Consider the following 20,969-nt stretch of genomic DNA (forward strand, 5'->3'; position numbering starts at 1 on the left):
CCCAAGGAAATCTGAGAGATCTTCAAGGGTGCTGAGATTCCTCAGGCTGGAAGAGGAGATACTAGTAAAAGGCATGCCCCCTGCCTCAACCAACCAATGCATTACTTAGGGCAAATGAGGTGCTGCTTTACCAACATAAGTCTGTCCTCACTTGCCCTGTCTTCTTACTTACAACCAGCCCAGGGGGTGGCACTGCCTGACAGCTTTCTCCTCCTTGGTCTCAGTGTTGCCCTTGCAGACCTCAGCAGGGAGGAGGATGGAAACAAAACTAGAATTAGTTATCTCTGGCTCCACTTATTGTTGGTCTCCCTACCTTCTGCCCTACCTGTCCCAATGGGCACCAGTCATCGCTGGGCCTGACATAACTCCCCCTCTCTCTCTATGTTCCTTTACGTTCTCCTTTATGATCGGTGCACAACGTTCAGGAAGTAAGGTTGCAAAGGTAGATGTTCTTGATAGCTCCCCTCCCCCCAAAAAGGAAATCCCAACCCAATGCAAATTTACCAAATTCCGATCTGGAACACCTTTCAGAAGCGTTGAAAGACCAGCCTCCTTGGGTTCAGGGTTAAGTTGGGAAGAGAGGGGAAATTTCAATGAAATTAACGAAATTCTGTTTGATTCTTAATGGTGGCTTTCTCATGTCACTTACCCTAAGCCTTTTGGTTAGGGCACCCTCTAAATCTGGAAAGCACACTGTGTTTGACTCAATATTAATCATATTGGGGATATTAATAAGTGCCTGACATGGACTCCATCTAGGCCTTTATTGGGTCTTCTAGTCAGGATCCAGAGATCTCTATGTTATGGAATTCCCTCCCCAGGGAGGTGCATCTGGGCCTTTCACTATACAGTTTTTCGTGGATGCTGAGGACACATCTCTTTATCGGCTTTTGACACATTAGATGTGTGTTGTTAGGACCCACCTTATTCCTGTGACTGTAATTTGTTTTAATACTGAATTTTCAACTGTTGTAACCCACCTTGGGACCTGCTGATGAAGAGCGGGTTATAAATTTAACAACAACAACAACAGAATGACTTCTGGAGATGGCAGAAGTGGAGGTGCAGAATAGCTGAATAATTGTCTTCAGAGTTTTATTTGGAGAGCCCTACAGGAGAAAAAATGAAGGCATCCAGCTGATCTTCTTTTTAGGAAGAAGAGGCACCTGAGGGTATTGATGGAGAAGGCAATCTCTAGTCCAGGGGTCTCCAACCTAGTCCAGGGTTCACCAGCCTATGTGCAGAAAACAGAGGGATTGCAAATAAAAGCAAGCGCCTTATAAAATACGTGTGGGACTGAACTCAAAATCAGTGTTCACATTGAGAGCGATGCAACTGTAGCCATTGAAGAGATTCAGCAGATTTACATGGGAAGAGGCTGTTTGGAAAGAGGGAGACTGGAAAGAGGCAAGGGCAGAGCAGTAAACCATGCAGAGATGCAGCAGGCATTCTCCTCTGAGTGGGGGGGACTTTGGTCACAAGGGAGACTTCATTATTTTGGGTAGTTTCTCTTGTGGCATGCCAAACTGTTGTACCATGGTTTAGTTGGGGAATTTGCTGCTCAGGAGGCTTTTGAGCGTTGCTGTACATGCCTACATCTTTAAACATTTTCCCATGAGTCAACTCCTTGGGATTTGATGCTAACAGTTACTTACGATTCCCCACCCCCAGAGGCTTGTGAAAGGCAGCAAATTACTTTCCACTCTCCAGCCTGCCCATGTATGCATGTACTTTTCAATTTTACATGCAGAGCAGCATCTGAGTTGTCTCATAAGTATGTAGCAAGATTGTCAAAAATGAAATATTGAAGAGGGAATGGAAGATCCTATTGCTGTTGCAATGCCCGTAGTCCTATCCAATGGCTAAAAGCTGCATCACCTTCCCTGCTGGGATGTGCACCCAAGCTCCATTCAGATATATGGATGCATGCTACGACTCAAATGGGCTTAGAGCTGTATCATGCTCCTGATACATGTATTGTGACCTGAAATGCAGAGTGTGGAGGATTTTGGCAGGGGTGCCGTCCTCTCCATTTCCCAACACTCTGCACAGGTGGTATTTTCAGTATACTTTGAAAAGTGTCCATTTCCACACTCAGGATCTCATTCGCCCTGTCTACTGTCTTTACCCCTCATGTTTGCTCCCATGAGAGGCAGTGATGGCCACCAACTTGGATGGCTTTAAGAGTGGATTAGACAAGGAGGAGGACAACGCTACTAGCTATGTTCTACCTCCATTGTCAGAGGCAGGATGCTTCTGAATGCCAGTTACTGGAAACCACAGGTGGGGAAGGTGCTGTTGTGCTCAGTCCTCCTTGTGGACTTCCCATTGGTGTCTGGTTGGCTACTGTGAGAGCTGGATGCTGGACTGGATGGGCCACTGGCCTGATCCAGCAGGCTTTTCTTGTGTTCTTAAATGCTGATGTTTCATCCCCAAATGCCTGCAGTGACAATGGAAGGTACTCCACTGACCAAAGAAAGCTGAGATACTTGTGAACCTTAATGCCGTGCCAATGCTACATTGTGTGTTTTTGTGCATACGTTTCATTAAAAAATCTGCTTCAGGGATGGGGAATCTGTGGCTCTCCAGATGTCAATGGACTTGAACTCCCACCATCCCTCACTATTACTATGCTGGCTGAAGCTGATGGGGGTTGGAATCCAACAACATCTGGAAGGGCACAGGTGCCAGTGGACCATCTAGTCCAGGATGCTGTTCTCCCAGCGACCAACCAGAATTGTACACTGCCCCTGCTTGACTTCATCCCTAAGAATGCATTTAAGCCGGAATAGTGGGTGGAGAAGCCCTACCAACCCTGACTGTAAATTCTGCAGGGCAGCTTTAAAGCAAGGGTGAGAAACCTGTGAACCTTCAGATGCTGTTGGGCTGCAATACCCACCAGCCACAGCCGTCATGTCCAGTGTCCAGAGGAGATGGGAGTTCTAGTCTAACTTCTGAAAGGCCACTGTTTCCCCACCCCTGCTTTAAAATGAGGCATCTTAATTTATAGTAAGTCACTTTGAGCTCTGTGTTTACTGAGCTTCTATGGGATGGCTGCTGATTGCCAGTCAAGGGCATTGAGACTCAACACCCACCTTAGGGACTGAAATCCCGCCCCCTTTGCCCATTTGTGAGTCAGGATGGGGGAGAAATTCAATTCAGCTGGCTTTTAGATGTTAACCTACCAAATTTGCATTTTCCGAAACAATATGCAAACCAAAAAAACAACCATCCTTTGAAATTCACACTTCTTGAATATTGTAATGCAATTCTCCTGCCAAATAATGTGTACAAAATACATATAGTTGGGTTAAGTGTGCAAAAATGCATATATTATTGAAAACAGCATACAAAATACATTATATTTGGGGAAACTGCTTTGCAAAAATGTGTATATTAGGCAAAAACACATACAAGCGTGTGTATAATAGGAGAAATTTACACTAAAATGCTGATGAATTTTCACGAGGATTTCTTTTTTTTAATGCAAACTGCTGCAGAAATGCAGAGAACCAAATTTAAGATTGGGAAAAGGAGAAAACGGGGAGATCTGAAATGGGCAGATCCTTTTATCCATATGTGCAAGTTGTAAAAGTGGTGGCTGTATTTTGGCTATTTTAGGGGTGGGGCAAAGTTTGAAGGAGAATGACCCGCACCCCTCCAATGCAAATGAGGGTACAGAGTTTTCTTTCAAATGGCAGCCCTATAAAATTTGGATGAAATTTTTTTACCAGTTGTAACTTTTGCATTGCACTTTGCACCCCCGTAAAATTTGGATGAAACTTGAGAGTCCAGTCCAGCCTTGTTACCTCCACGCTTTTCAGAAAGCCGAGACTGTACAGATGGAGTTGTCCTTTGCTGGCTGCCTTTTGCATTTTACCTTTTCTCTTCCTCTACTCAGATCCTCCCCGCATCATCAGCCTGTTGGAACCCATCCGCCACATGGAACACTGCATTGAGTTTTTGGTGCACGGGAACCCGCCACCCCAAATCCATTGGCTGTACAATGGCCAGGTTCTCAGGGAGACAGACTTCATCCGCATGGAGCTCTACCAGGAGGGGGAAGTCTCCGATGGATGCTTGCTGTTCAACCACCCAACACATTACAACAATGGCAACTACACCATCATCGCAACCAACTATCTGGGAACAGCCAACCAGACAGTCAAAGGGCACTTCCTGGAGAAACCCTTTCCAAGTGAGAGACTGCCAGCATGCAATTTTGCAGCTTAACTCCCCACCCCTCCTTTGTGTCTCCTCAAGCAGAAGCTCACAAGACGAGGCAGGCCAGATTAGGAGAGAGCTCCAAGTGAGCAGCTTGCTCTGATGAGATCTGGGTCTGTACTGAGTCCTTTTATCCCTACAGGGCCAGATTGCCCTCTTAGCAGAGTCATTTAAATAACACAGATGGGGTCCAGAGAGAAAGATCCTGAAACACTTTACTGCATCAACTGAACAACAACAAAAAAAACATTGAGGAGAAATAAATGGAGAGGCTTTGTCTTTCATAGGTCAGTCCTTGTTCAGAGCAGGGAGACACATATAGCGAAGAGCAGGGAGACACTACACAGCCAATCAGAGGTTGTGCTATCTCAGCAAAGATCATGCCACTCTGAGTGGTTGGTAAGCGATACCTCCACCCTTCTCCCTTTTGATACTTACAGAATTAACCTTTAAGCTACAAACTGAATGATCCCTGCTGTTGCACTTCCAGCATGCCCCTCCCAGGTTCTGCCCCTTTTCTGATGATCAAAGGCCTTAAAGGAGTAGTCCCCAGGCCTGGAGTTTAGCACCCCACTTCCCCTCTGTTAATTCCCTCCTGGCTCATTGCTATGCTAACAGAAAAGCTCAGGGTTGTGCAGGATCTCTGCTTTGGAGGGGCTTGTTTCCATAGTAGGTGTAGGCTGAGAGGACACTACCTCTGGGGGGGGGTGTCCCAGTTTGGGTGTCCATGGCTCCAGGAACCCCTGACAGAAAGGCTATTGCTCAGGCCTGGGCTTATATACATGAATAACAGATAGACCTATCCAATGAGTGCTGGTCATATAGCTGAGCTTAAGAAGGGCTTATGAATGATGGATAGGCCTATCAACTGCTATTAGACATAATAGTTAAATGGAGCCTCACCATTCAGAAGCAGTATACTTTTGAATACCAGATGCTGGGAACGAATGAGACGAAAGTAACATTATCTTGCTTCCGGGCTTCATGAATGCATCTGACTTGTCATAGTCAGAAACCAACCAACCAATCACATGTTATTGAATAAGTCTTCAGGCCATATCAAATGCAATAAAAATGCACTTTAAAACAAACAAACACAAGTACATAAATCTAAGAGAGCCAGTGTGATGTACTGGTTAGAGCAGCCTTTCCCAACCAGTGTGCCTCCAGATGTTGTTGGACCACAACTCCCATCTTTCCTGACCATTGGCAATGCTGGCTGAGGCTGATGGGAGTTGTGGTCCAACAACATCTGGAGGCACACTGGTTGGGAAAGGCTGGGTTAGAGTGTTGGACTGTGACCTGGGAGACCAGGGTTCAAATCCTCACATAGCCATGAAACTCACTGGGTGACCTTGGGCCAGTCACTGCCTCTCAGCCTCAGAGGAAGGCAATGGTAAACTACCTCTGAATATAGCTTACCATGAAAACCCTACTCATAGGGTCGTCATATGTCAGAATCGACTTGAAGGCAGTCAATTTCCATTTTTCACGTTGATCTAACCCCCCCCAATCTAAAAATTAAAATATTTAAATCATTATAAATGCACCACATGACTTAAATGTGGTTACATGGCAAATTGATCAGACATTTTTTCCCTTAAACTGTTGCAAAGAAGGCAACCCTTTGAATCGCAGACTGGTTAGATCTGATTAAGAGAAAATTCAGTTTACTTGACCTCCCAGTTTCTCATTTGGTCAAGATATGGGGATAATTAATGTTCCCTGCTATTGGAATACAACCGTCATTCCAGTAAATAGTGGGCCAAAAATCTTCCACTCAGTTCAGAAATGGAACATCAGGCTCGATAGATCCAGTCTGCTTTTGTACAGGAGCAACTGCAGAGGTAGAGACTGCAGTGGTGACAAAGGTGTATTTGAGGGGCTTCTCCAGGTAGGGCTATGAGAGACCCCTGTTTGAAACCCCGGAGAACTGCTGCTGGTCAGTGTGGACAATGCTGAGCTAGATGGACCAATAGGGTCTGACTCAGTATAAGGCAACTTCCTCTGCTCCATGTTTTTCTGTCTCCCTCCCTCTCTCCTCTTCACAAGGGGATACAACAAGCAGTTTTATGTTTCTGCAATCTAGGGGAAAGAGCAACAGGATCCTCGTGGTGCTGTTCAATTTTGGCTCAAGTAGGCCCCTGTAGAATTAATTTTTGCAGGCTGAGGCATGCTTCTTGCCATCTGGAATGCTGGTGTGAGAGAAAGGAGTGCCCTTTGCTGTCTCCCACAGCAAAATAGAACATTTTGCTATATTTAGAGAGTGTGATGCCAATAGTATTCTCGTTTATTATTTATACCTCGCTATACATGGAGCTTTTGCAACAGATGAGATATAGCCCATTAAAACTGGAATCCTTCCCTCAGAGAACGAGCTATTTGTCGAGGTCCCAGCTGACTTAGAAGGGAGCAAAAAAATTATATTTGGGACTTGGGGGCTGATAAGCTGTCTGGCTCAGGACTGGTTCACATAAGCAGCAAATGATGTTCTAAGACCATTCATGGGCTTGCACACTCCAGACTGTGGGTAGGAAAGTTGAGTCTATCGATAAATTCCTTGTGTGTATAAAATTACTTTGCCAGGGGAAAACTATGCGGGATCTTTTTCATCTAATGTGTTAGTTTTCTGTGTGCAGATAGGAGCGTAGGAAACGGCCTTATTCTTGAGTCAGACATTGGTCAATCTAGCCCAGTACTGTCTTCACTGACTGACAGCAACTTTCCAGGGTTTCAGGCAGGAGTTTCTCCCAACCCTACCTGGAGATGCCGGGGATTGAACCTGGGATCTTCTGCATGCAAAGCAGGTGCTCTACCACTGAGCTATGGCCCTTCCGTGTGTAAGTTTACATATACATATCTATATTACGTATAGATATAGATTGCAACTTTCCTCCTCTGTTTCCAGGGTAGGGAACCTGAGGCCCTCCAAATGTTGCCGGGCTCCATCAGCACCAGTCATTATGATCAATGGTCATGGAGCTATCATTCAACAACATCTGGAGGGCCCAAGGACTCCATCTCTACCCTATCTGTAACCTAAAGTGGTCCAGTCCAATACCAATTTTTCTGCCTCACTTGCTTTTTGTATGTGTATGAAATAGGCCTAAATTAATCCAGTTTGGGGAGTGTGGCACATGTTGTGAATGCTGCTCAGTTCAGGCCACAGCATTTATCAGTTAAAAGGATTTCAGGAAGCAGGTCATGGGAAAGTAATGTGTCTGCCTGAGATCCTGGAGGGCTGCTGCCAATCGCAGTACAGGAAACGGGGAACATGGGGACATAGTGAGATACCAAGCGAGGCCATTGATCCATTTGGCTCAGTACTGTCTACACTGATTGGCAGCAGCTCTCTAGGATTTCAGACAGGGGAGTCTTTCCCAGGTATACCTGGTGAGACCGGGGATTGAACCTGGGACTTTCTGCATAGAAAGCAGATGCTCTGCCACTGGGCTGGGCTACAAGGGCCAATGGCTGCTTTACTGGTGTAAAGCAGTATCCAGGCCTCCAGTTAGGTCTTCTGGAATTAGGAAAACATGGGTGCTCATGGGGTTATAGCAAGTGGAGCCCCATATTCTCTTTAATCTGTGGCTGTCCCTGACCCCCTTCTCAGCACCATCCCACTTCGAAAAAGAAATGGCTATTAACCTACGGCTTGTCTTGAGCACAATATGATTAGGGTGCCTCGTATCAACCTCCGTATGTTCCACTCTTTAGCAGATGAAAAGAGATGCTTAATTTAACTCGAATGTCGTGTCATACATTTTCTCTGGGGATTTGGCAGTATTTAACATGCAGGTAAGCCTTTTGCGGATCGGAGCTTAAGGTGTCATCTATTGTGCTATAAGGATAAGCTAATGCTAGATGGTGACTTCCAATCCTTCTTATGTATGGGCAATTCAGCTGTATTTTATCATAACTCATTGAGCACAGTTGTTGATGATGAAGTACATTTCTGTTTGTTTAACATGAACATATGATGCACACAACAGGGGAAGGACCATAGCTCAGTGGTAGAGCATCTGCCCTGCATGCAGAAGGCACCCGGCTCAATTCTTGGCATCTCCAGGTAGGGCTGGGAGAAACTCCCTGTCTGAAAACCTGGAGAGTCCCAGGCGGATTGTGTAGACAGTACCAAGCTAGAACAGCCTGACTCCCTATACGGCAGCTTCCCTATGTCCCCCCGATTCTGACAAAACTAGCCAGCAACTGGAGATGTAGTCAAAAGATAGGCTGGTGACCAGGCACTAAGCAGGACAGAACTGAATCAAAAGACCAGAGTCAGGAACATAGACTTTGGGTGGCCATGTGTCCTACTTTACAGAGGATGGGCTTCTATTTTGAGTAGTGGTAGAACATCTGCCTTCCATGCAGAAGGTTAAAACCCTGGCATTATCATTATTATTTTATGTTTGTTTATTATTAGATTTAAATCCCACCCTTCCCAGGGCGACAAACAAAAGCACTAAAAACACTTTAAAACATAATAAAAACAGACTTTAAAATATATTAAAACAAAGCATCTTTAATAAAAAAAATTGAAAAAAGTTTTAAAAACATCTTTAAAAAAATAAAGAAAAAGTTTAAAAACATTTTAAAAAGCAATTTTCAACACAGACACAGACTGGGATAAGGTCTCAACTTAAAAGGCTTGGTGAAAGGGGAAGGTCTTCAGTAGGCACCGAAAAGATAACAGGATGGCACCCGTCTAATATTTAAGGGGAGGGAATTCCAAAGGGTAGGTGCCACTACACTAAAGGTCCATTTTCTCTGTTGTGCAGAATGGACCTCCTGATAAGATAGAATCTGCAGGAGGCCCTCATCTGCAGAGAGCAGTGATCAACTGGGTATATAAGGGGCAAGACAGTCTTTCAGGTATCCTGGTCCCAAGCTGTATAGGGCTTTGTACACCAAAACTATAACATTGAACTTAGTCCGGTATTATTGTTGTTGTTATTATTATTATTATTATTATTTAGATTACACTGATTTTGATGGACTAATGGTCTGACTTGGTATACGATATCTTCCCACGTTTCTAAGAAAAACAATGATAACACAGTGCAGTTATTCATGCAGAAACTTTTATAGAACCCAAGCTATAACCTGAAGATCAGAAACAGAAATGTATATCCACGACATCAGTAAAGTCATATCTGGACTACAGTCTTGTATCAGGTTGATACCAGTTTAACCACCCGGCTACCACTGAAGGATCCTGGGAAATGAAGCAGGTGTTGAGTTAGAGATCCCTGGTCAACATTTCAGATTCCTTGGAAGAAAGAATGACTTCTAACGTTAAACCATTTTGAAACTGTTCTTCTATGGAACAAACAAAAACAATGAAGTCTCAGTTGGCAAATAGGCCTTGGCCTGCCCATGATTTGTGAGTATCAGATCATTCTACATCTAGCAACATAGGAAGCTGCCTTATACTGAATCAGGCTATTGGTCCATCTTGCTCAGTGCTGACTGGGGCTGATGGAAGCTGTCATCCAGAACATCTGGAACACTGGCAGACGGTGGCTCTCTAGAGTTACAGACATCAGTCTTTTCCAGCCTTACCAGGAGATGCTGAGGATTAAACCTGGGACTTTTTACATGCAAAGAAGGTCCAGTTTAAAGTGAATGCTGAAGACCCACCTCTTTATGACGGCTGTTGAAACCTGGGACTTATATTTTAAGACCCACCCTATTTTGTGTTTCTGGATTTTTTTTTAAACTGTTTTTAATGCCGTATTTTAAAAATGTTGTAACCTACCCTGGGAAGGGTGGGTAATAGATGATGATGATGATGATGATGATGATGATGATCTACCACTGAAGCATAGTTCCTCCCCAATTTGCTGACCTGACAACTTTAGGGAGTGTTTGGGATCATCAGCAGAGAGATTTCCTTGAGTTCCCCCACCATCTGACTTTGGAACACTTTGCTAACAAGGCTACTCTGGTGCCTACACAGATATTTTTCCAGTACTAGCTGAAGGCCTTTTAAAAACAAAAATCTTTTAAAACTCTTGATGATCCCTTTTATTCTGGCTCGTGCATTGCCTTTTTTCCACTTTGACAGACCGGTTCTTTTTTATTTTTATTTAATACATTATTAATATTGTGGTGGTTTAATCACTACATTGGAAGCCACCCTAATAATGTGATTCTAAGGGAAATTAGAAACTATGATATTAGTAAATAGATTGAGGCATGAGCCCAGCACTTTTCTCAAAGGGTAGGGTGTGGGAGGTGCTCACCTGGGTTCTAAAACCAAATTTAAATTCTGCTCCACCCCCCCCCACACACACACAGACCATTTTCCCAAGACAAATTTTGTTGTGACCTACATTGAGGTCAGAAAGTGCTGATGTGGTGGATGGTGCTTCAGCATAACCAAATCCCTCTTTGTCAACAGAGCTTTCAGTTCATTGTGAGCGCTGCTCGCAACCCTCCCTGGGGGTTGTAATGTCCTATTCTTTGCATTGCGTTTGAGATGCCACTTTTAACAGATAGCATTGCTAAATTATTCTGGGCATCCTCTGTCTTCAAAGCCTTGTCAAGTCCTCTTCGCATCAGGTTTTTTTAGCTTGCTTAACTAGTGGGTAAATGAAAAGGTGGTGTTCTTTCCTGTATCATGTGTAAGCTGAGTGTCACTGAGAAGAGGCTAGCCCACTAGGGCAAATGGGACACTGCCCCAACAACCTCAGTCTGCCCCTAACCATCTCCCACCTGCTTTCTTTCTTACGTACAACAAATCTAGAGAATGGCACTGGCCTTCAGCTTCCTCCTCCTTAGTATTGCATCTCTAGAACTCATCAGGGAGGAGAATGGGGATAAAATTAGAATGAGTCGGCTCTGGCTCCACCTACTGTTGGCCTCCTGCCATACACCATGCCAGTCCCAATGGACACCAAGGACTCTGGACAGCTGTTGAGCTAAAGGAAATATTTATTTGAAGATGTTGAACCTCATGAGTCAAGGCCTTATAAAAGACTGAGGTGTCTGGCTGGGTGATGCAGGCACAGAGCTGCCTTCACAGCTCACCTGGGAGATGGGGAAGTGTCATGGCTCAATGGTAGAACATGTGCTTTGCAAGCAAAACGTTCCAAGTTCATTTTCTCCCATCCCCAAGCAAAGCTGAGAAAGGCTGCTTGAAACCCTGGAGAGCTGTTGCCAATCAGTGTACATAATGCTGAGCTAGATGAACCAATGGTATGACTCAATGTAAGGCAGTGGCTAAAACAGGGTTCTGAAGAGCCACTCATTATTTCCAGGTGCCCATGCAGTATCCCCCCCCCACAAATGAGTCATGTGCATGTGTGCATGCTACCAAAACATTTTGCAGGCCAGTAACCTTTGTGGATTTATTTCCAAGGCTTGGCTCAAATATGTGTTGCGAGGGATTGTCAGCGTTGACAGTGATGAGGACGAAGTTTGCATGGAAGAAGTCTGAAACAGGAGTTTGATGTATTTTAAAATGGCTGCCATGATTCCCTCCGAGTACTCTGATTCAGACCAGGACTGGCAGGCAGTGGAGGAAGAGGACAACCGATGGGAGAAAGAGGGAAATTAGACAACAGAGCAGAGCCCAGCTGACGGAGCAGCTCCCCTGCCTCCGGATGTGCCTGGCTCTGCTGGTGAAGCAGGAGCCCCAGAGGCTTCCTCTCTTTTGCCTGTGGGGGGAGAGGCTGTTAGAGTCTGCAGGGGCCACTCCCCCACTGGGGGATGAGAAGGGCTCCAGGGAGTGGTCTGATGTAACTGGGTAGGATGATTCCGATCCCGTCAGGGTAGAAACTCCCACTGGTGCAGCGCTTCTCATGAGTAACCGGCAACACTGCCTCTGCTTAAAAGTTTGATGGGTGGAAAGGGCAACTTGTTGGAACAACTTCACAGCTCCCATGCAGCTTTGAAGTTCTTGTCACTGATCTTGGATTTGTGAATCCTGGCCCTTGCGCCTGGACCGGGCATATTCCTGCTCATCATATACCTTGTAAGAGCTCTTGGACTGCTTCTGGCTGTTCCATGCCTCTTAGGCTGCAGTCCAGTACATGTCTACTCAGAAGTAAGGTCCACTAGGTTCAATGGGACTTACTCTGAGGTAAGTGCATATTGGATTGCAGCCTGAGTCTGTACCATTAATCTGATTTAATAAAGTATAGCTTCCTTACTTAAAAGTGAGTACACCTGCTTTTGTGTTTTGGGTGGGAGCCAACATAACAGTGTGTGTCCTGCTTTTCTGTGGTGCATCTGAAGTGGCTTGTGGCAATGGATTTTTTTTAAAAAAAACCCTGTCCATTTTATAAAACCTATTTTTTAAAACCATAACAAAACAGAATAATTAGGAAATGTATAAACTAGACAGAAAAACCCCAGAGGAGACCCAGAGCCTGTTTTTATAGCACTTCCAAACCGCAGGCAGAGGTATCTCCTACAGGTGGCTGACAGATATTGTGAAAAATTCACATATGTGTTTATTTGATTCATTACGTTTTTATTGCACATGTACATGTGCTCTATCTCAACCTAACCTGCCTCATGGGGTGTTGCCAAGATAGAGGAACTAACCCAACGTCACCCTGTGAGCTTTGGGGCTCCATGGAGATTTGAACCCAGTTCTCTTTGACCAACAAAATCCAATTTTCTAGCCACCACTACCTACAGCATACTGATTTATATAGATTCCATTTTGGGTGTCTCCTGGTATGCATGTACAATTGAAAACCAGTGTGGTGCAGGGGTTAGAGCAGCCATTGGCAATGCTGGCTGAGGCTGATGGGAGTTGTGGTCCAACAACATCTGGAGGCACACTGGTTGGGAATGGCTGGGTTAGAGTGTTGGAATAGGTGCTGGGAGACCAGGGTTCAAGTCCCCCGTCAACTATAAGGCTCATTGGGTGACCCTGGAACAGTTAACTGTCTCTTAGCCTAACCTACCTCAAAGCGGTCTCGTGAAGATAAAATGGGGAGGGGAAGAAGCATGTATGTCACCTTGACAGGAAAGGTGGGATATTAAAGAAGATGATAAAGAGTCAAGTTGTAGACAGAGAAGAAACCTAAAAACAAAGAGTAGTGGGAATTCACCCATTGCAGTGTTTGCTTAATAACATTAACATGATTTGCATCTCCCCCCCCCTTTTTTTTTTCTTTGACATTTTACTTTCCACATTGCATGTGTTGTTTGGAAAATTAAAAAATATATATTCAAAAATAATAGTAATGTGAACATTATTCTTCTTGGATAGTGTCAGTAACTTCTTATTCTTTCTGTCTTGCAGGCATTTCGGATGGCATTGTCACATGTAAGTCTCTCCTTGGCTCTTTGATTGAACAAGATCACATCCACACCATACATTTATTCCACTATCATTCCACTATAAACAATCATGGTTTCCACCAAAGAATCTTAGGAAGTGTAGTTTGTGCTGAGAGTTATCAGGAGACCTCTATTCTCCTCACAGTTCTCTGGGAAGAGGGACCGACTGTTTAACCACTCTGACCATTGTGACACTGTGAGGAGGGTAAGAGTCTCCTACCAACTCTAGAACCCTTACCAAACTACCTTTCCCAGGATTCTTTGGGGGAAACCATGACTATTTAAAGTGGAATAATAGTGGAATAAATGTATGGTGTAAATGTGGCCCTAATCTTTGCAGACAGCTGTTATTATTCCTTACATTAATTTGTCACTTTCCACAAAAGATGTCTCAAAGAGACTTACAATCTATAAAATACAGACCTTGATAATCCATTAAAAACAAATATCTGGAAAAAGCACAATAAAACAAAATCTGAAAGTGCTCATCCAACAAGGTCTAAATATTAGGGCAATGCTCCAGATTCAACTGAATCCTGAGTCCTAAAGTAAATTGGGCTGATTTGGTGGGTTCTCCGCGTCAGTTGAGTCAGGTTGAGACAGCCCCACAGAACTGATTCCTCCATGCACCAACTGTTGAAAATTGTCCTTCGATAATTTTCAAATACAGTTTCTCTTCTCATTCATGGTTGGAGAATTGTTGGGGAGTAAGATGAAGGGCTTTTGAAATAATAATTTATGAGCTTCCTAAAAAAATGGGGGGCAGTATAACATTAGTGTGCTTGTAATTTTTTGTGAGACACAACACAAATGTTTCTTCTTTGCTCCTTTGGTTTCAGTTGAGTACAGTCCGAGTCCTACCCCTGTTATCACGGTGACGCACAAGCCAGAAGAAGATACATTTGGGGTAAGGTCTGTGGCTTAGATGGCGGGCAAAGCGGAATCATGTTAATCGTAGGGTTTGCCTTCTGGAAGCCTGAAGGGCTGCTATTTCCCACCATTGTTCTTGGACCGCTATAGGTTTGAAATGCCAAATAGGGTGCATGTCTCATTCAGAATTTGCCAGCTTAAAAAGATCGTGGAGTTTGGGTCTGCTGGAATAGGGAGGTGGAATCAATCTCAGTTAGAAATAACATGAAATCAAAACCCTTTTGGAACCATATGTCTGCTGCATAATTACTTCTGTGTGGGAAATTAAATTGAAACAGTTTGACGGGAAAAGATGATGGACGCTATTTAACTTCTGCATCTGAATTGTAATTGGGTCCCAAAGCTGTTTATTTTAACGTCAGCATTGATCGGTTAGTTGGTAAAATTAGTAAGGACAGTCTCAACCCAGAGCTGAGCTAAGAGGAGTGTTGGCTGAGGGGAGAGCAAAATATATGAATATGAAAGGGTCCATAAATTGGGTGTAAAATATTGTGGAGGAGGATCTTTTAAGGAGATTGATATATAGATGGGTTGAAGGATGTGTGTGTGTATGTAAACATTTTTCCCCAAATGACTGAAATATGATTGGTCGCTCAGGGGGTTGCATCAAACTACATACTGAAATTAATAGACCTAAGTTTGTCTCAGCTATTAATTTCAGTGGGACTCTTCTGAGTATGACTAACACTGGACACAACCCTGTTTTTCCAGGTTTTGTGTTTATTCCCATACATGGGTATCTGCTGGGGTGGTAGTTGCCCAGTGTGTTTATGTGTGTTCATTAACTAGATCAGTGTTTCTCAACCGGTGTGCCTCCAGATGTTGTTGGACCACAACTCCCATCAGCCTCAGCCAGCATTGCCAATTGTCAGGAAAGATGGGAGTTGTGGTCCAACAACATCTGGAGGCACACTGGTTGAGAAACACTGAACTAGATGAAGGTGATGCTCCAAACATGTGTGCATATTAATGTAGACCTGCTCTACTGTTAGGTAGAGAGGCATTTGTTGTTTGTATGTCATAGGGATGGAGGAGAAATTTGACTCACTTTGTTTTTAAAGGTAATAAACATGCCTAATTTGTACTTTCAAAACACAGCCATCCATTGAAATTCATACTTCGCTGAATTTTGCAATGCAGTTTCCAGCCAAGTAATTTGTACAAAAAAATGCATACACTTGGATAAAATGTGTGTATAAAAGTATTTTTTGTGGATATAACATACACAAGTGAACTATATTATGGAAAATTGCATTGCAAAAACTGTGTACAATAGGCAAAATTGTCTACTCAAATGGGTATACTTGGAGACATTTGCTCTAAAATGCTGATGAATTTTCATGAGGACATTTTAAAATAAAATATGAAAACTAAAGTGGAAATGTGAAGAACTGAACTTAAGACTGAAAAATTAGAAACTGAAACTGAGAGAAATTGAAATGTACACATGCACCTGTTCCTAGATGTCACAGAAGGGCAGCACATAGTTATTTAATTTATTAGTACTATACTTGTAATCCCAGGGAGCAGTGCTTGTGGAAATTCTTGCCTTGCATGCCAAAATAGCTTGGCCATTTCGAAACAGCCATTTGCCCTTCTCCCCCTTACGTAGGAGTGATGCCACTTCTCAGCAGCAGTCAAAATAATGAAAGAAAAGTTAAAACCCGCCACCCCATTTATCGATGGTATTTTTTTAGTCGGTCAAAAAAGAACAATTAACTGATGCATTTATTTATTTTATTTTATTTTATTACATTTATATCCTACCTTTCCTCCAAGGAGCTCAAGGTGGTGTACATGGTTCTCCACCTCCCCATTTCTTCCTCATGACAACTTTGTGAGGTAGGTTAGGATGAGAGAGTCTGACTGGCCCAAGGTCATCCAGCAAGCTTCATGACTAAGTAGAGATTTGAACCCTGGTCTCCCAGGTCCGAGTCCAACACCCAAACCATTACACCATACTGCATCTCTAAGTGATTAATGAAATAGACACTGAAGCCATACTTTACATTATTTAATGTAAGCCAACATGGGGATAACGGCTGGATCAGAAAGAGCCTTGGATGTTCAGTACATAAATAATAATGTAAAAGACAAGTGGGATCTGAAACAAAATGCTGAAATGTGGAGAGCTCCTGTTCAAGGGTTCTGCAAGCGAAGGCTAGCCCATTATGGCAGGACACTTCCCCACCAAGCTCAGACTGCCCTCACCCTGCCCTCACTTGCCTGCCTTCTTACTTACAAGCAGCCCAAGGTGGGCTCTGCCTTTCAACTTCCTGCTCCTTAGACTCAGTGTTGCCCTTGTAGAACTCAGAAGGAAGGAGGATGGGAATACAACCAGAGCTAGTTGGCTCTGCTTATCATTGGCTTTGGCCCTGGTAGTTGTTTCCTCTGGCGCTCCCTACTGTTGGGAGCTACAAACATCGTTCATTTCCTTCACTCCAACAAATCTTGGAACAAAGAGATCTAAATAATAACAAATTATTCTTTTTCTTATAATGAATCTGCAGATCATTCTCATCGCAAGCCAGCATTGGCTTCAGATTAGAATTATCCATACAAAAAATTTCTGGCTTGCCCTGCACAGTTGGCCTACCTGCATTCTGCTCTACCAATCCCAATGAGCGCTACCCTCCACTGGGTTCAGCAACTCCATTCCATTTTGTTCCCCCCTTTCCCTAAACAGTCACCATTCTGAGGTCACATGCATATGCTATCTATCTATCTATCTATCTATCTATCTATCTATCTATCTATCTATCTATCTATCTATCTATCTATCTATCTATCTGTCTGTCTGTCTGTCTGTCTGTCTGTCTGTCTGTCTGTCTGTCTGTCTGTCTGTCTGTCTGTCTGTCTGTCTGTCTGTCTGTCTGTCTGTCTGTCTGTCTGTCCACATCCACACATATACATTGCCACTTTAGGTATCCCCTCTCCCTAAATAATTTTTTGTGCTTCTGCCAACATTGTGGTTTCCCCAAGTCTCCTGACACCACCCTGTGTAGATCCGTTTGGCTACAGTCATCACTGTAGCTCTTGAGTTTGCTATTGAAAAGGAAATGGACTGCCTTCAAGTCGATTCCAAATTATGGCCACCCTGTGAATAGGGGTTTCATGGTAAGCGGTATTCAGAGGGGGTTTACCATTGCCTCCCTCTGAGGCTAGTCCTCCCCAGCTGGCTAGGACCTGCTCAGCTTGCCACAGCTGCACAAGCCAGCCTCTTCCTTGTCTGCAACTGCCAGCTGGGGGGCAACTGGGCTCCTTGGGACTATGCAGCTTGCCCACGGCTGCACAGGTGGCAGGGCACATAACCCCTGAGCCACTCACTGTGGGGGTGAACTTTAGCTGGCCCTTGACACCCAGGAGACATGAGTGGGGATTTGAACTCACAGACTCTGGACTCCCAGCCAGGCTCTCCTCCCCACTGTGCTATACCAGCTGTTGAGTTTGCTATTAGGTGTATATAATCTCCAAACATTGTCCCTTGCTGCCACTTTTGCTAGGAAGTTTCTCATAAGGAACATAAGAAGCTGCCTTACACTGAGCGAGACCACTGGTCCACATTAGCTCAGTATTGTCTACACTGACTGGCAGCATTGACTCTTCCAGTTCTAACTGGAGATGCTGGGGACTGAAACTGGGACCTTCTGCATGCAAGGCAGATGCTCTATCACTGAGCTATGACCCTTCCTCCCGGGGCTCCTCCCGCCACTCCCTGCTGAAGATCCCTCCTCTAGGACCACCTTTTCATGGGACACTCTTCTGGTCTCCTTCCCCATTTGCAATGAAACATTATGGTCAAATTATATGTTTAGCAGAATATGGTGGTCAAGCTTTTCCAGGGTGGTACATTTTCAGTGAAGGGGGAGGGGGTAAAGAGAGAGCTGCATGTTTGAATGCTACAGAAAAACAGAAATATAGCATGTGCCATTCTAGGGATATATGTGTGTAAAAATGGAAATGGATTGCCTTCAAGTAGATCCCGACTTATGGCGACCCTACGAATAGGGTTTTCATGGTAAGCGGTATTCAGAGGGGGTTTACCACTGCCTCCCTCTGAGGCTGAGAGGCAGTGACTGGCCCAAGGTCACCCAGTGAGCTTCATGGCTGTGCGGGGATTTGATCCCTGGTCTCCCAGGTCATAGTCCAGCACTTTAACCACTACTGGCTCTCATATGTGTGTGGGGGTATCTAAATTTTAAGCACTATTATACCTTTTTAAACAATCATGGCTTCCCCCAAAGAATCCTGGGACCTGTCATTTGTTATGGGTGCTGAGAGTTGTTAGGAGACCCTTGTTCCCCTCCCAGAGCTACAGTTCCCAGAGTTCTCTAGGAAGAGAGAGAGATTGTTAAACCACTCTGGAAACTGTAGCTCTGGGAGGAGAATAGGGGGTCTCTCCTAACAGCTCTCAGCACCCTTAACAAAGATTCTTTGGGGGAAGCCATAACTGTTTAAAGTGGCCTAACAGTGCTTTAAATGTGCAGATGATGATGGTGATGATAGTGTGTGTGTGGGAGGGTCCATTTCGGCAGCCGAGCTTCTTAACATGCACTACACACAGAGAAAGAGAGAGAGAGTGAGATCTTCCCGACTTGTTGCCTGCAGTCAGAAAGAAATGCAGAAAACATCTAAGCAGATTTGATAACACAAACACGCAACAGCAACAGCAACATGTATAAATAAAAGCAGGAGGGTAATCCAAGACTGGCTAAGGCACCAGCCTGCAAGTAACAAAACTTCTCTTTGTTTTATGTGGCATGTATTTCATTGTTAAAGGAAAGGGTGTTTTGGGTTGGTTTATTTTGAACAAGAAAAGCAAGTCACACAAAGCAGAATGAATATTTCCCCCTCCCCAAATGCAGAAGGAAGAGCCCCTGAGAGAAAGCTGTCTGTGTACCGAAAAGCCAGGAATAAATATTCTGTCAATATGTGCAGAAGGAGCTGCTGTTGCTGCCGCCTCCCGCAAAGCTTTCTGTTTCGAGCCAATCCTGCTGCTCTCGCTCTCTCCCCACCTTTCCCTTTCTCTTCCTTCATCTGAGGTTCCCTGCTCAAGTGCTTTCATGGGGACACAACTGCTGCTTTTGCCTTTGGATGGCAGTTCATGTGGCTGCCCTTGAACATCCTGCCTTGGGCCATTCCCCACATTGCATTGCAGAAAACTGGGTCTCCATCGGAGCGTACGTTTGACAGGGGGCCTGCATCCAAATCCTGCATCCTGGTCATAAAAAACATCAGATGATCCCTGCTGGATCAGGCCAAAGGCCCATGTAGTCCAGCAACCAGTTCTCACAGTGGCCAACCAGATGCTTCTGGGAAGTCTGCAAGCAGGACCTGAGTGCAATAGTACTTGTTCAACTTGCGATTCCCAGCAACTGGTGTTCAGAGGCAATCCTGAGCCCAACGGACCAATGTCTAACTCAGCATAAGGTAGTTTCCTATGTTTGAAATCAGCCTTGTCCATGGGAGTTGTTGTAGCCCATTAGAATATAAAAAGAACCCTATTGGGTCCGGGCAAACGCCCATCCAGTCCAGCATCCTGTCCTCAACGTGGCCAACCAGATATCCATGGGAAACCTGCAAGCAGGATCTGAGCGCAACAGGAGTCTCCCCACCTATGATTCCCAACACTTGGTGTTCACAGTCATACTGGAGGTAGAGCTGTCAAATGTAGTGCTGTGATGAAATCCATTCTCTATTGAAAGCTTTATTCCTTTGCAGAAGAGGCTTCTATTTTCTTGCCACGTTCTCAGGGTACTTTAGAATTCCTTTTGAATTTCAGTGGGTGTGGGGTTTTGAGCTTCCCTTATTTTTGTGAGGTAGTCAAGGGTGATGCATATGCATGTCTCCAGCCTCTTTGCAGCCTCCCCGGACATCCCTGCTTCCTGATCTGAAAAAGTCCCATAAGAGGCCTTACCATATGATATCTTTATCACTGAAGTGCAGGAAGCTTCCTTGACTGTCCACACTTAACACGTGGCTGGAGCCAGTGGTGCAGTCTTTATCTACATGTGGACCCTTTCCATAAGTAACATACTAGGAGAGTTTGTGATAGCAGGATTTCTAAAAAGGAGATGATAAAAGAACTGGGCATGTTTAGCTTTGAGAAGAGAAGACTGGAGGAGAGCTATGATAGTACTCTTCTAGTACTTGCAAGGTCACACAGAGGAGGGCCAGGGTCTCTTCTTGATCATCCCAGACTGCAGGACATGGAATAATGGGCTCAAGTTACAGGAAATCAGATTTCGGTTGAACATCAGGAAAAACTTCCTAACTGTTAGAGTGATACAACAATGGAACCAATGACCTAGGGAGGTGGTGGGGTCTCCAACACTGGAGGTATTCAAGAGGCAGCTGGACAGCCACCTGTTGGGGATGCTTTAGGTCGGATTCCTGCATCGAGCAGGGGGTTGGACTCGATGGCCTTGTAGACCCCTTCGAACTCTACCGTTCTGTAATTCTGTGATCTGATCCCATATAGCTACTAGTTTGAGATTCCTGGAGCGGATCTG

At 44.5% G+C, this 20,969-nt stretch overlaps 1 protein-coding gene across 2 annotated transcripts in view; it reads left to right on the plus strand.

Annotated features, from left to right (window-relative positions):
• The window catches only part of NTRK3 (neurotrophic receptor tyrosine kinase 3), a 554,024-nt gene that overhangs the window by 224,803 nt on the left and 308,252 nt on the right, over nucleotides 1-20,969 (plus strand). For both annotated transcript variants that reach the window (XM_061595098.1, XM_061595099.1), the window contains exons 8-10: nucleotides 3,902-4,198; nucleotides 13,490-13,513; nucleotides 14,367-14,434. In XM_061595098.1, the coding sequence (XP_061451082.1) occupies nucleotides 3,902-4,198; nucleotides 13,490-13,513; nucleotides 14,367-14,434 (389 nt within the window). The remainder of the gene's footprint in view (nucleotides 1-3,901; nucleotides 4,199-13,489; nucleotides 13,514-14,366; nucleotides 14,435-20,969) is intronic.

The sequence above is a fragment of the Rhineura floridana genome, chromosome 14 (assembly GCF_030035675.1).
Source record: "Rhineura floridana isolate rRhiFlo1 chromosome 14, rRhiFlo1.hap2, whole genome shotgun sequence".
NCBI classification, from domain to species: Eukaryota; Metazoa; Chordata; class Lepidosauria; order Squamata; family Rhineuridae; genus Rhineura; species Rhineura floridana.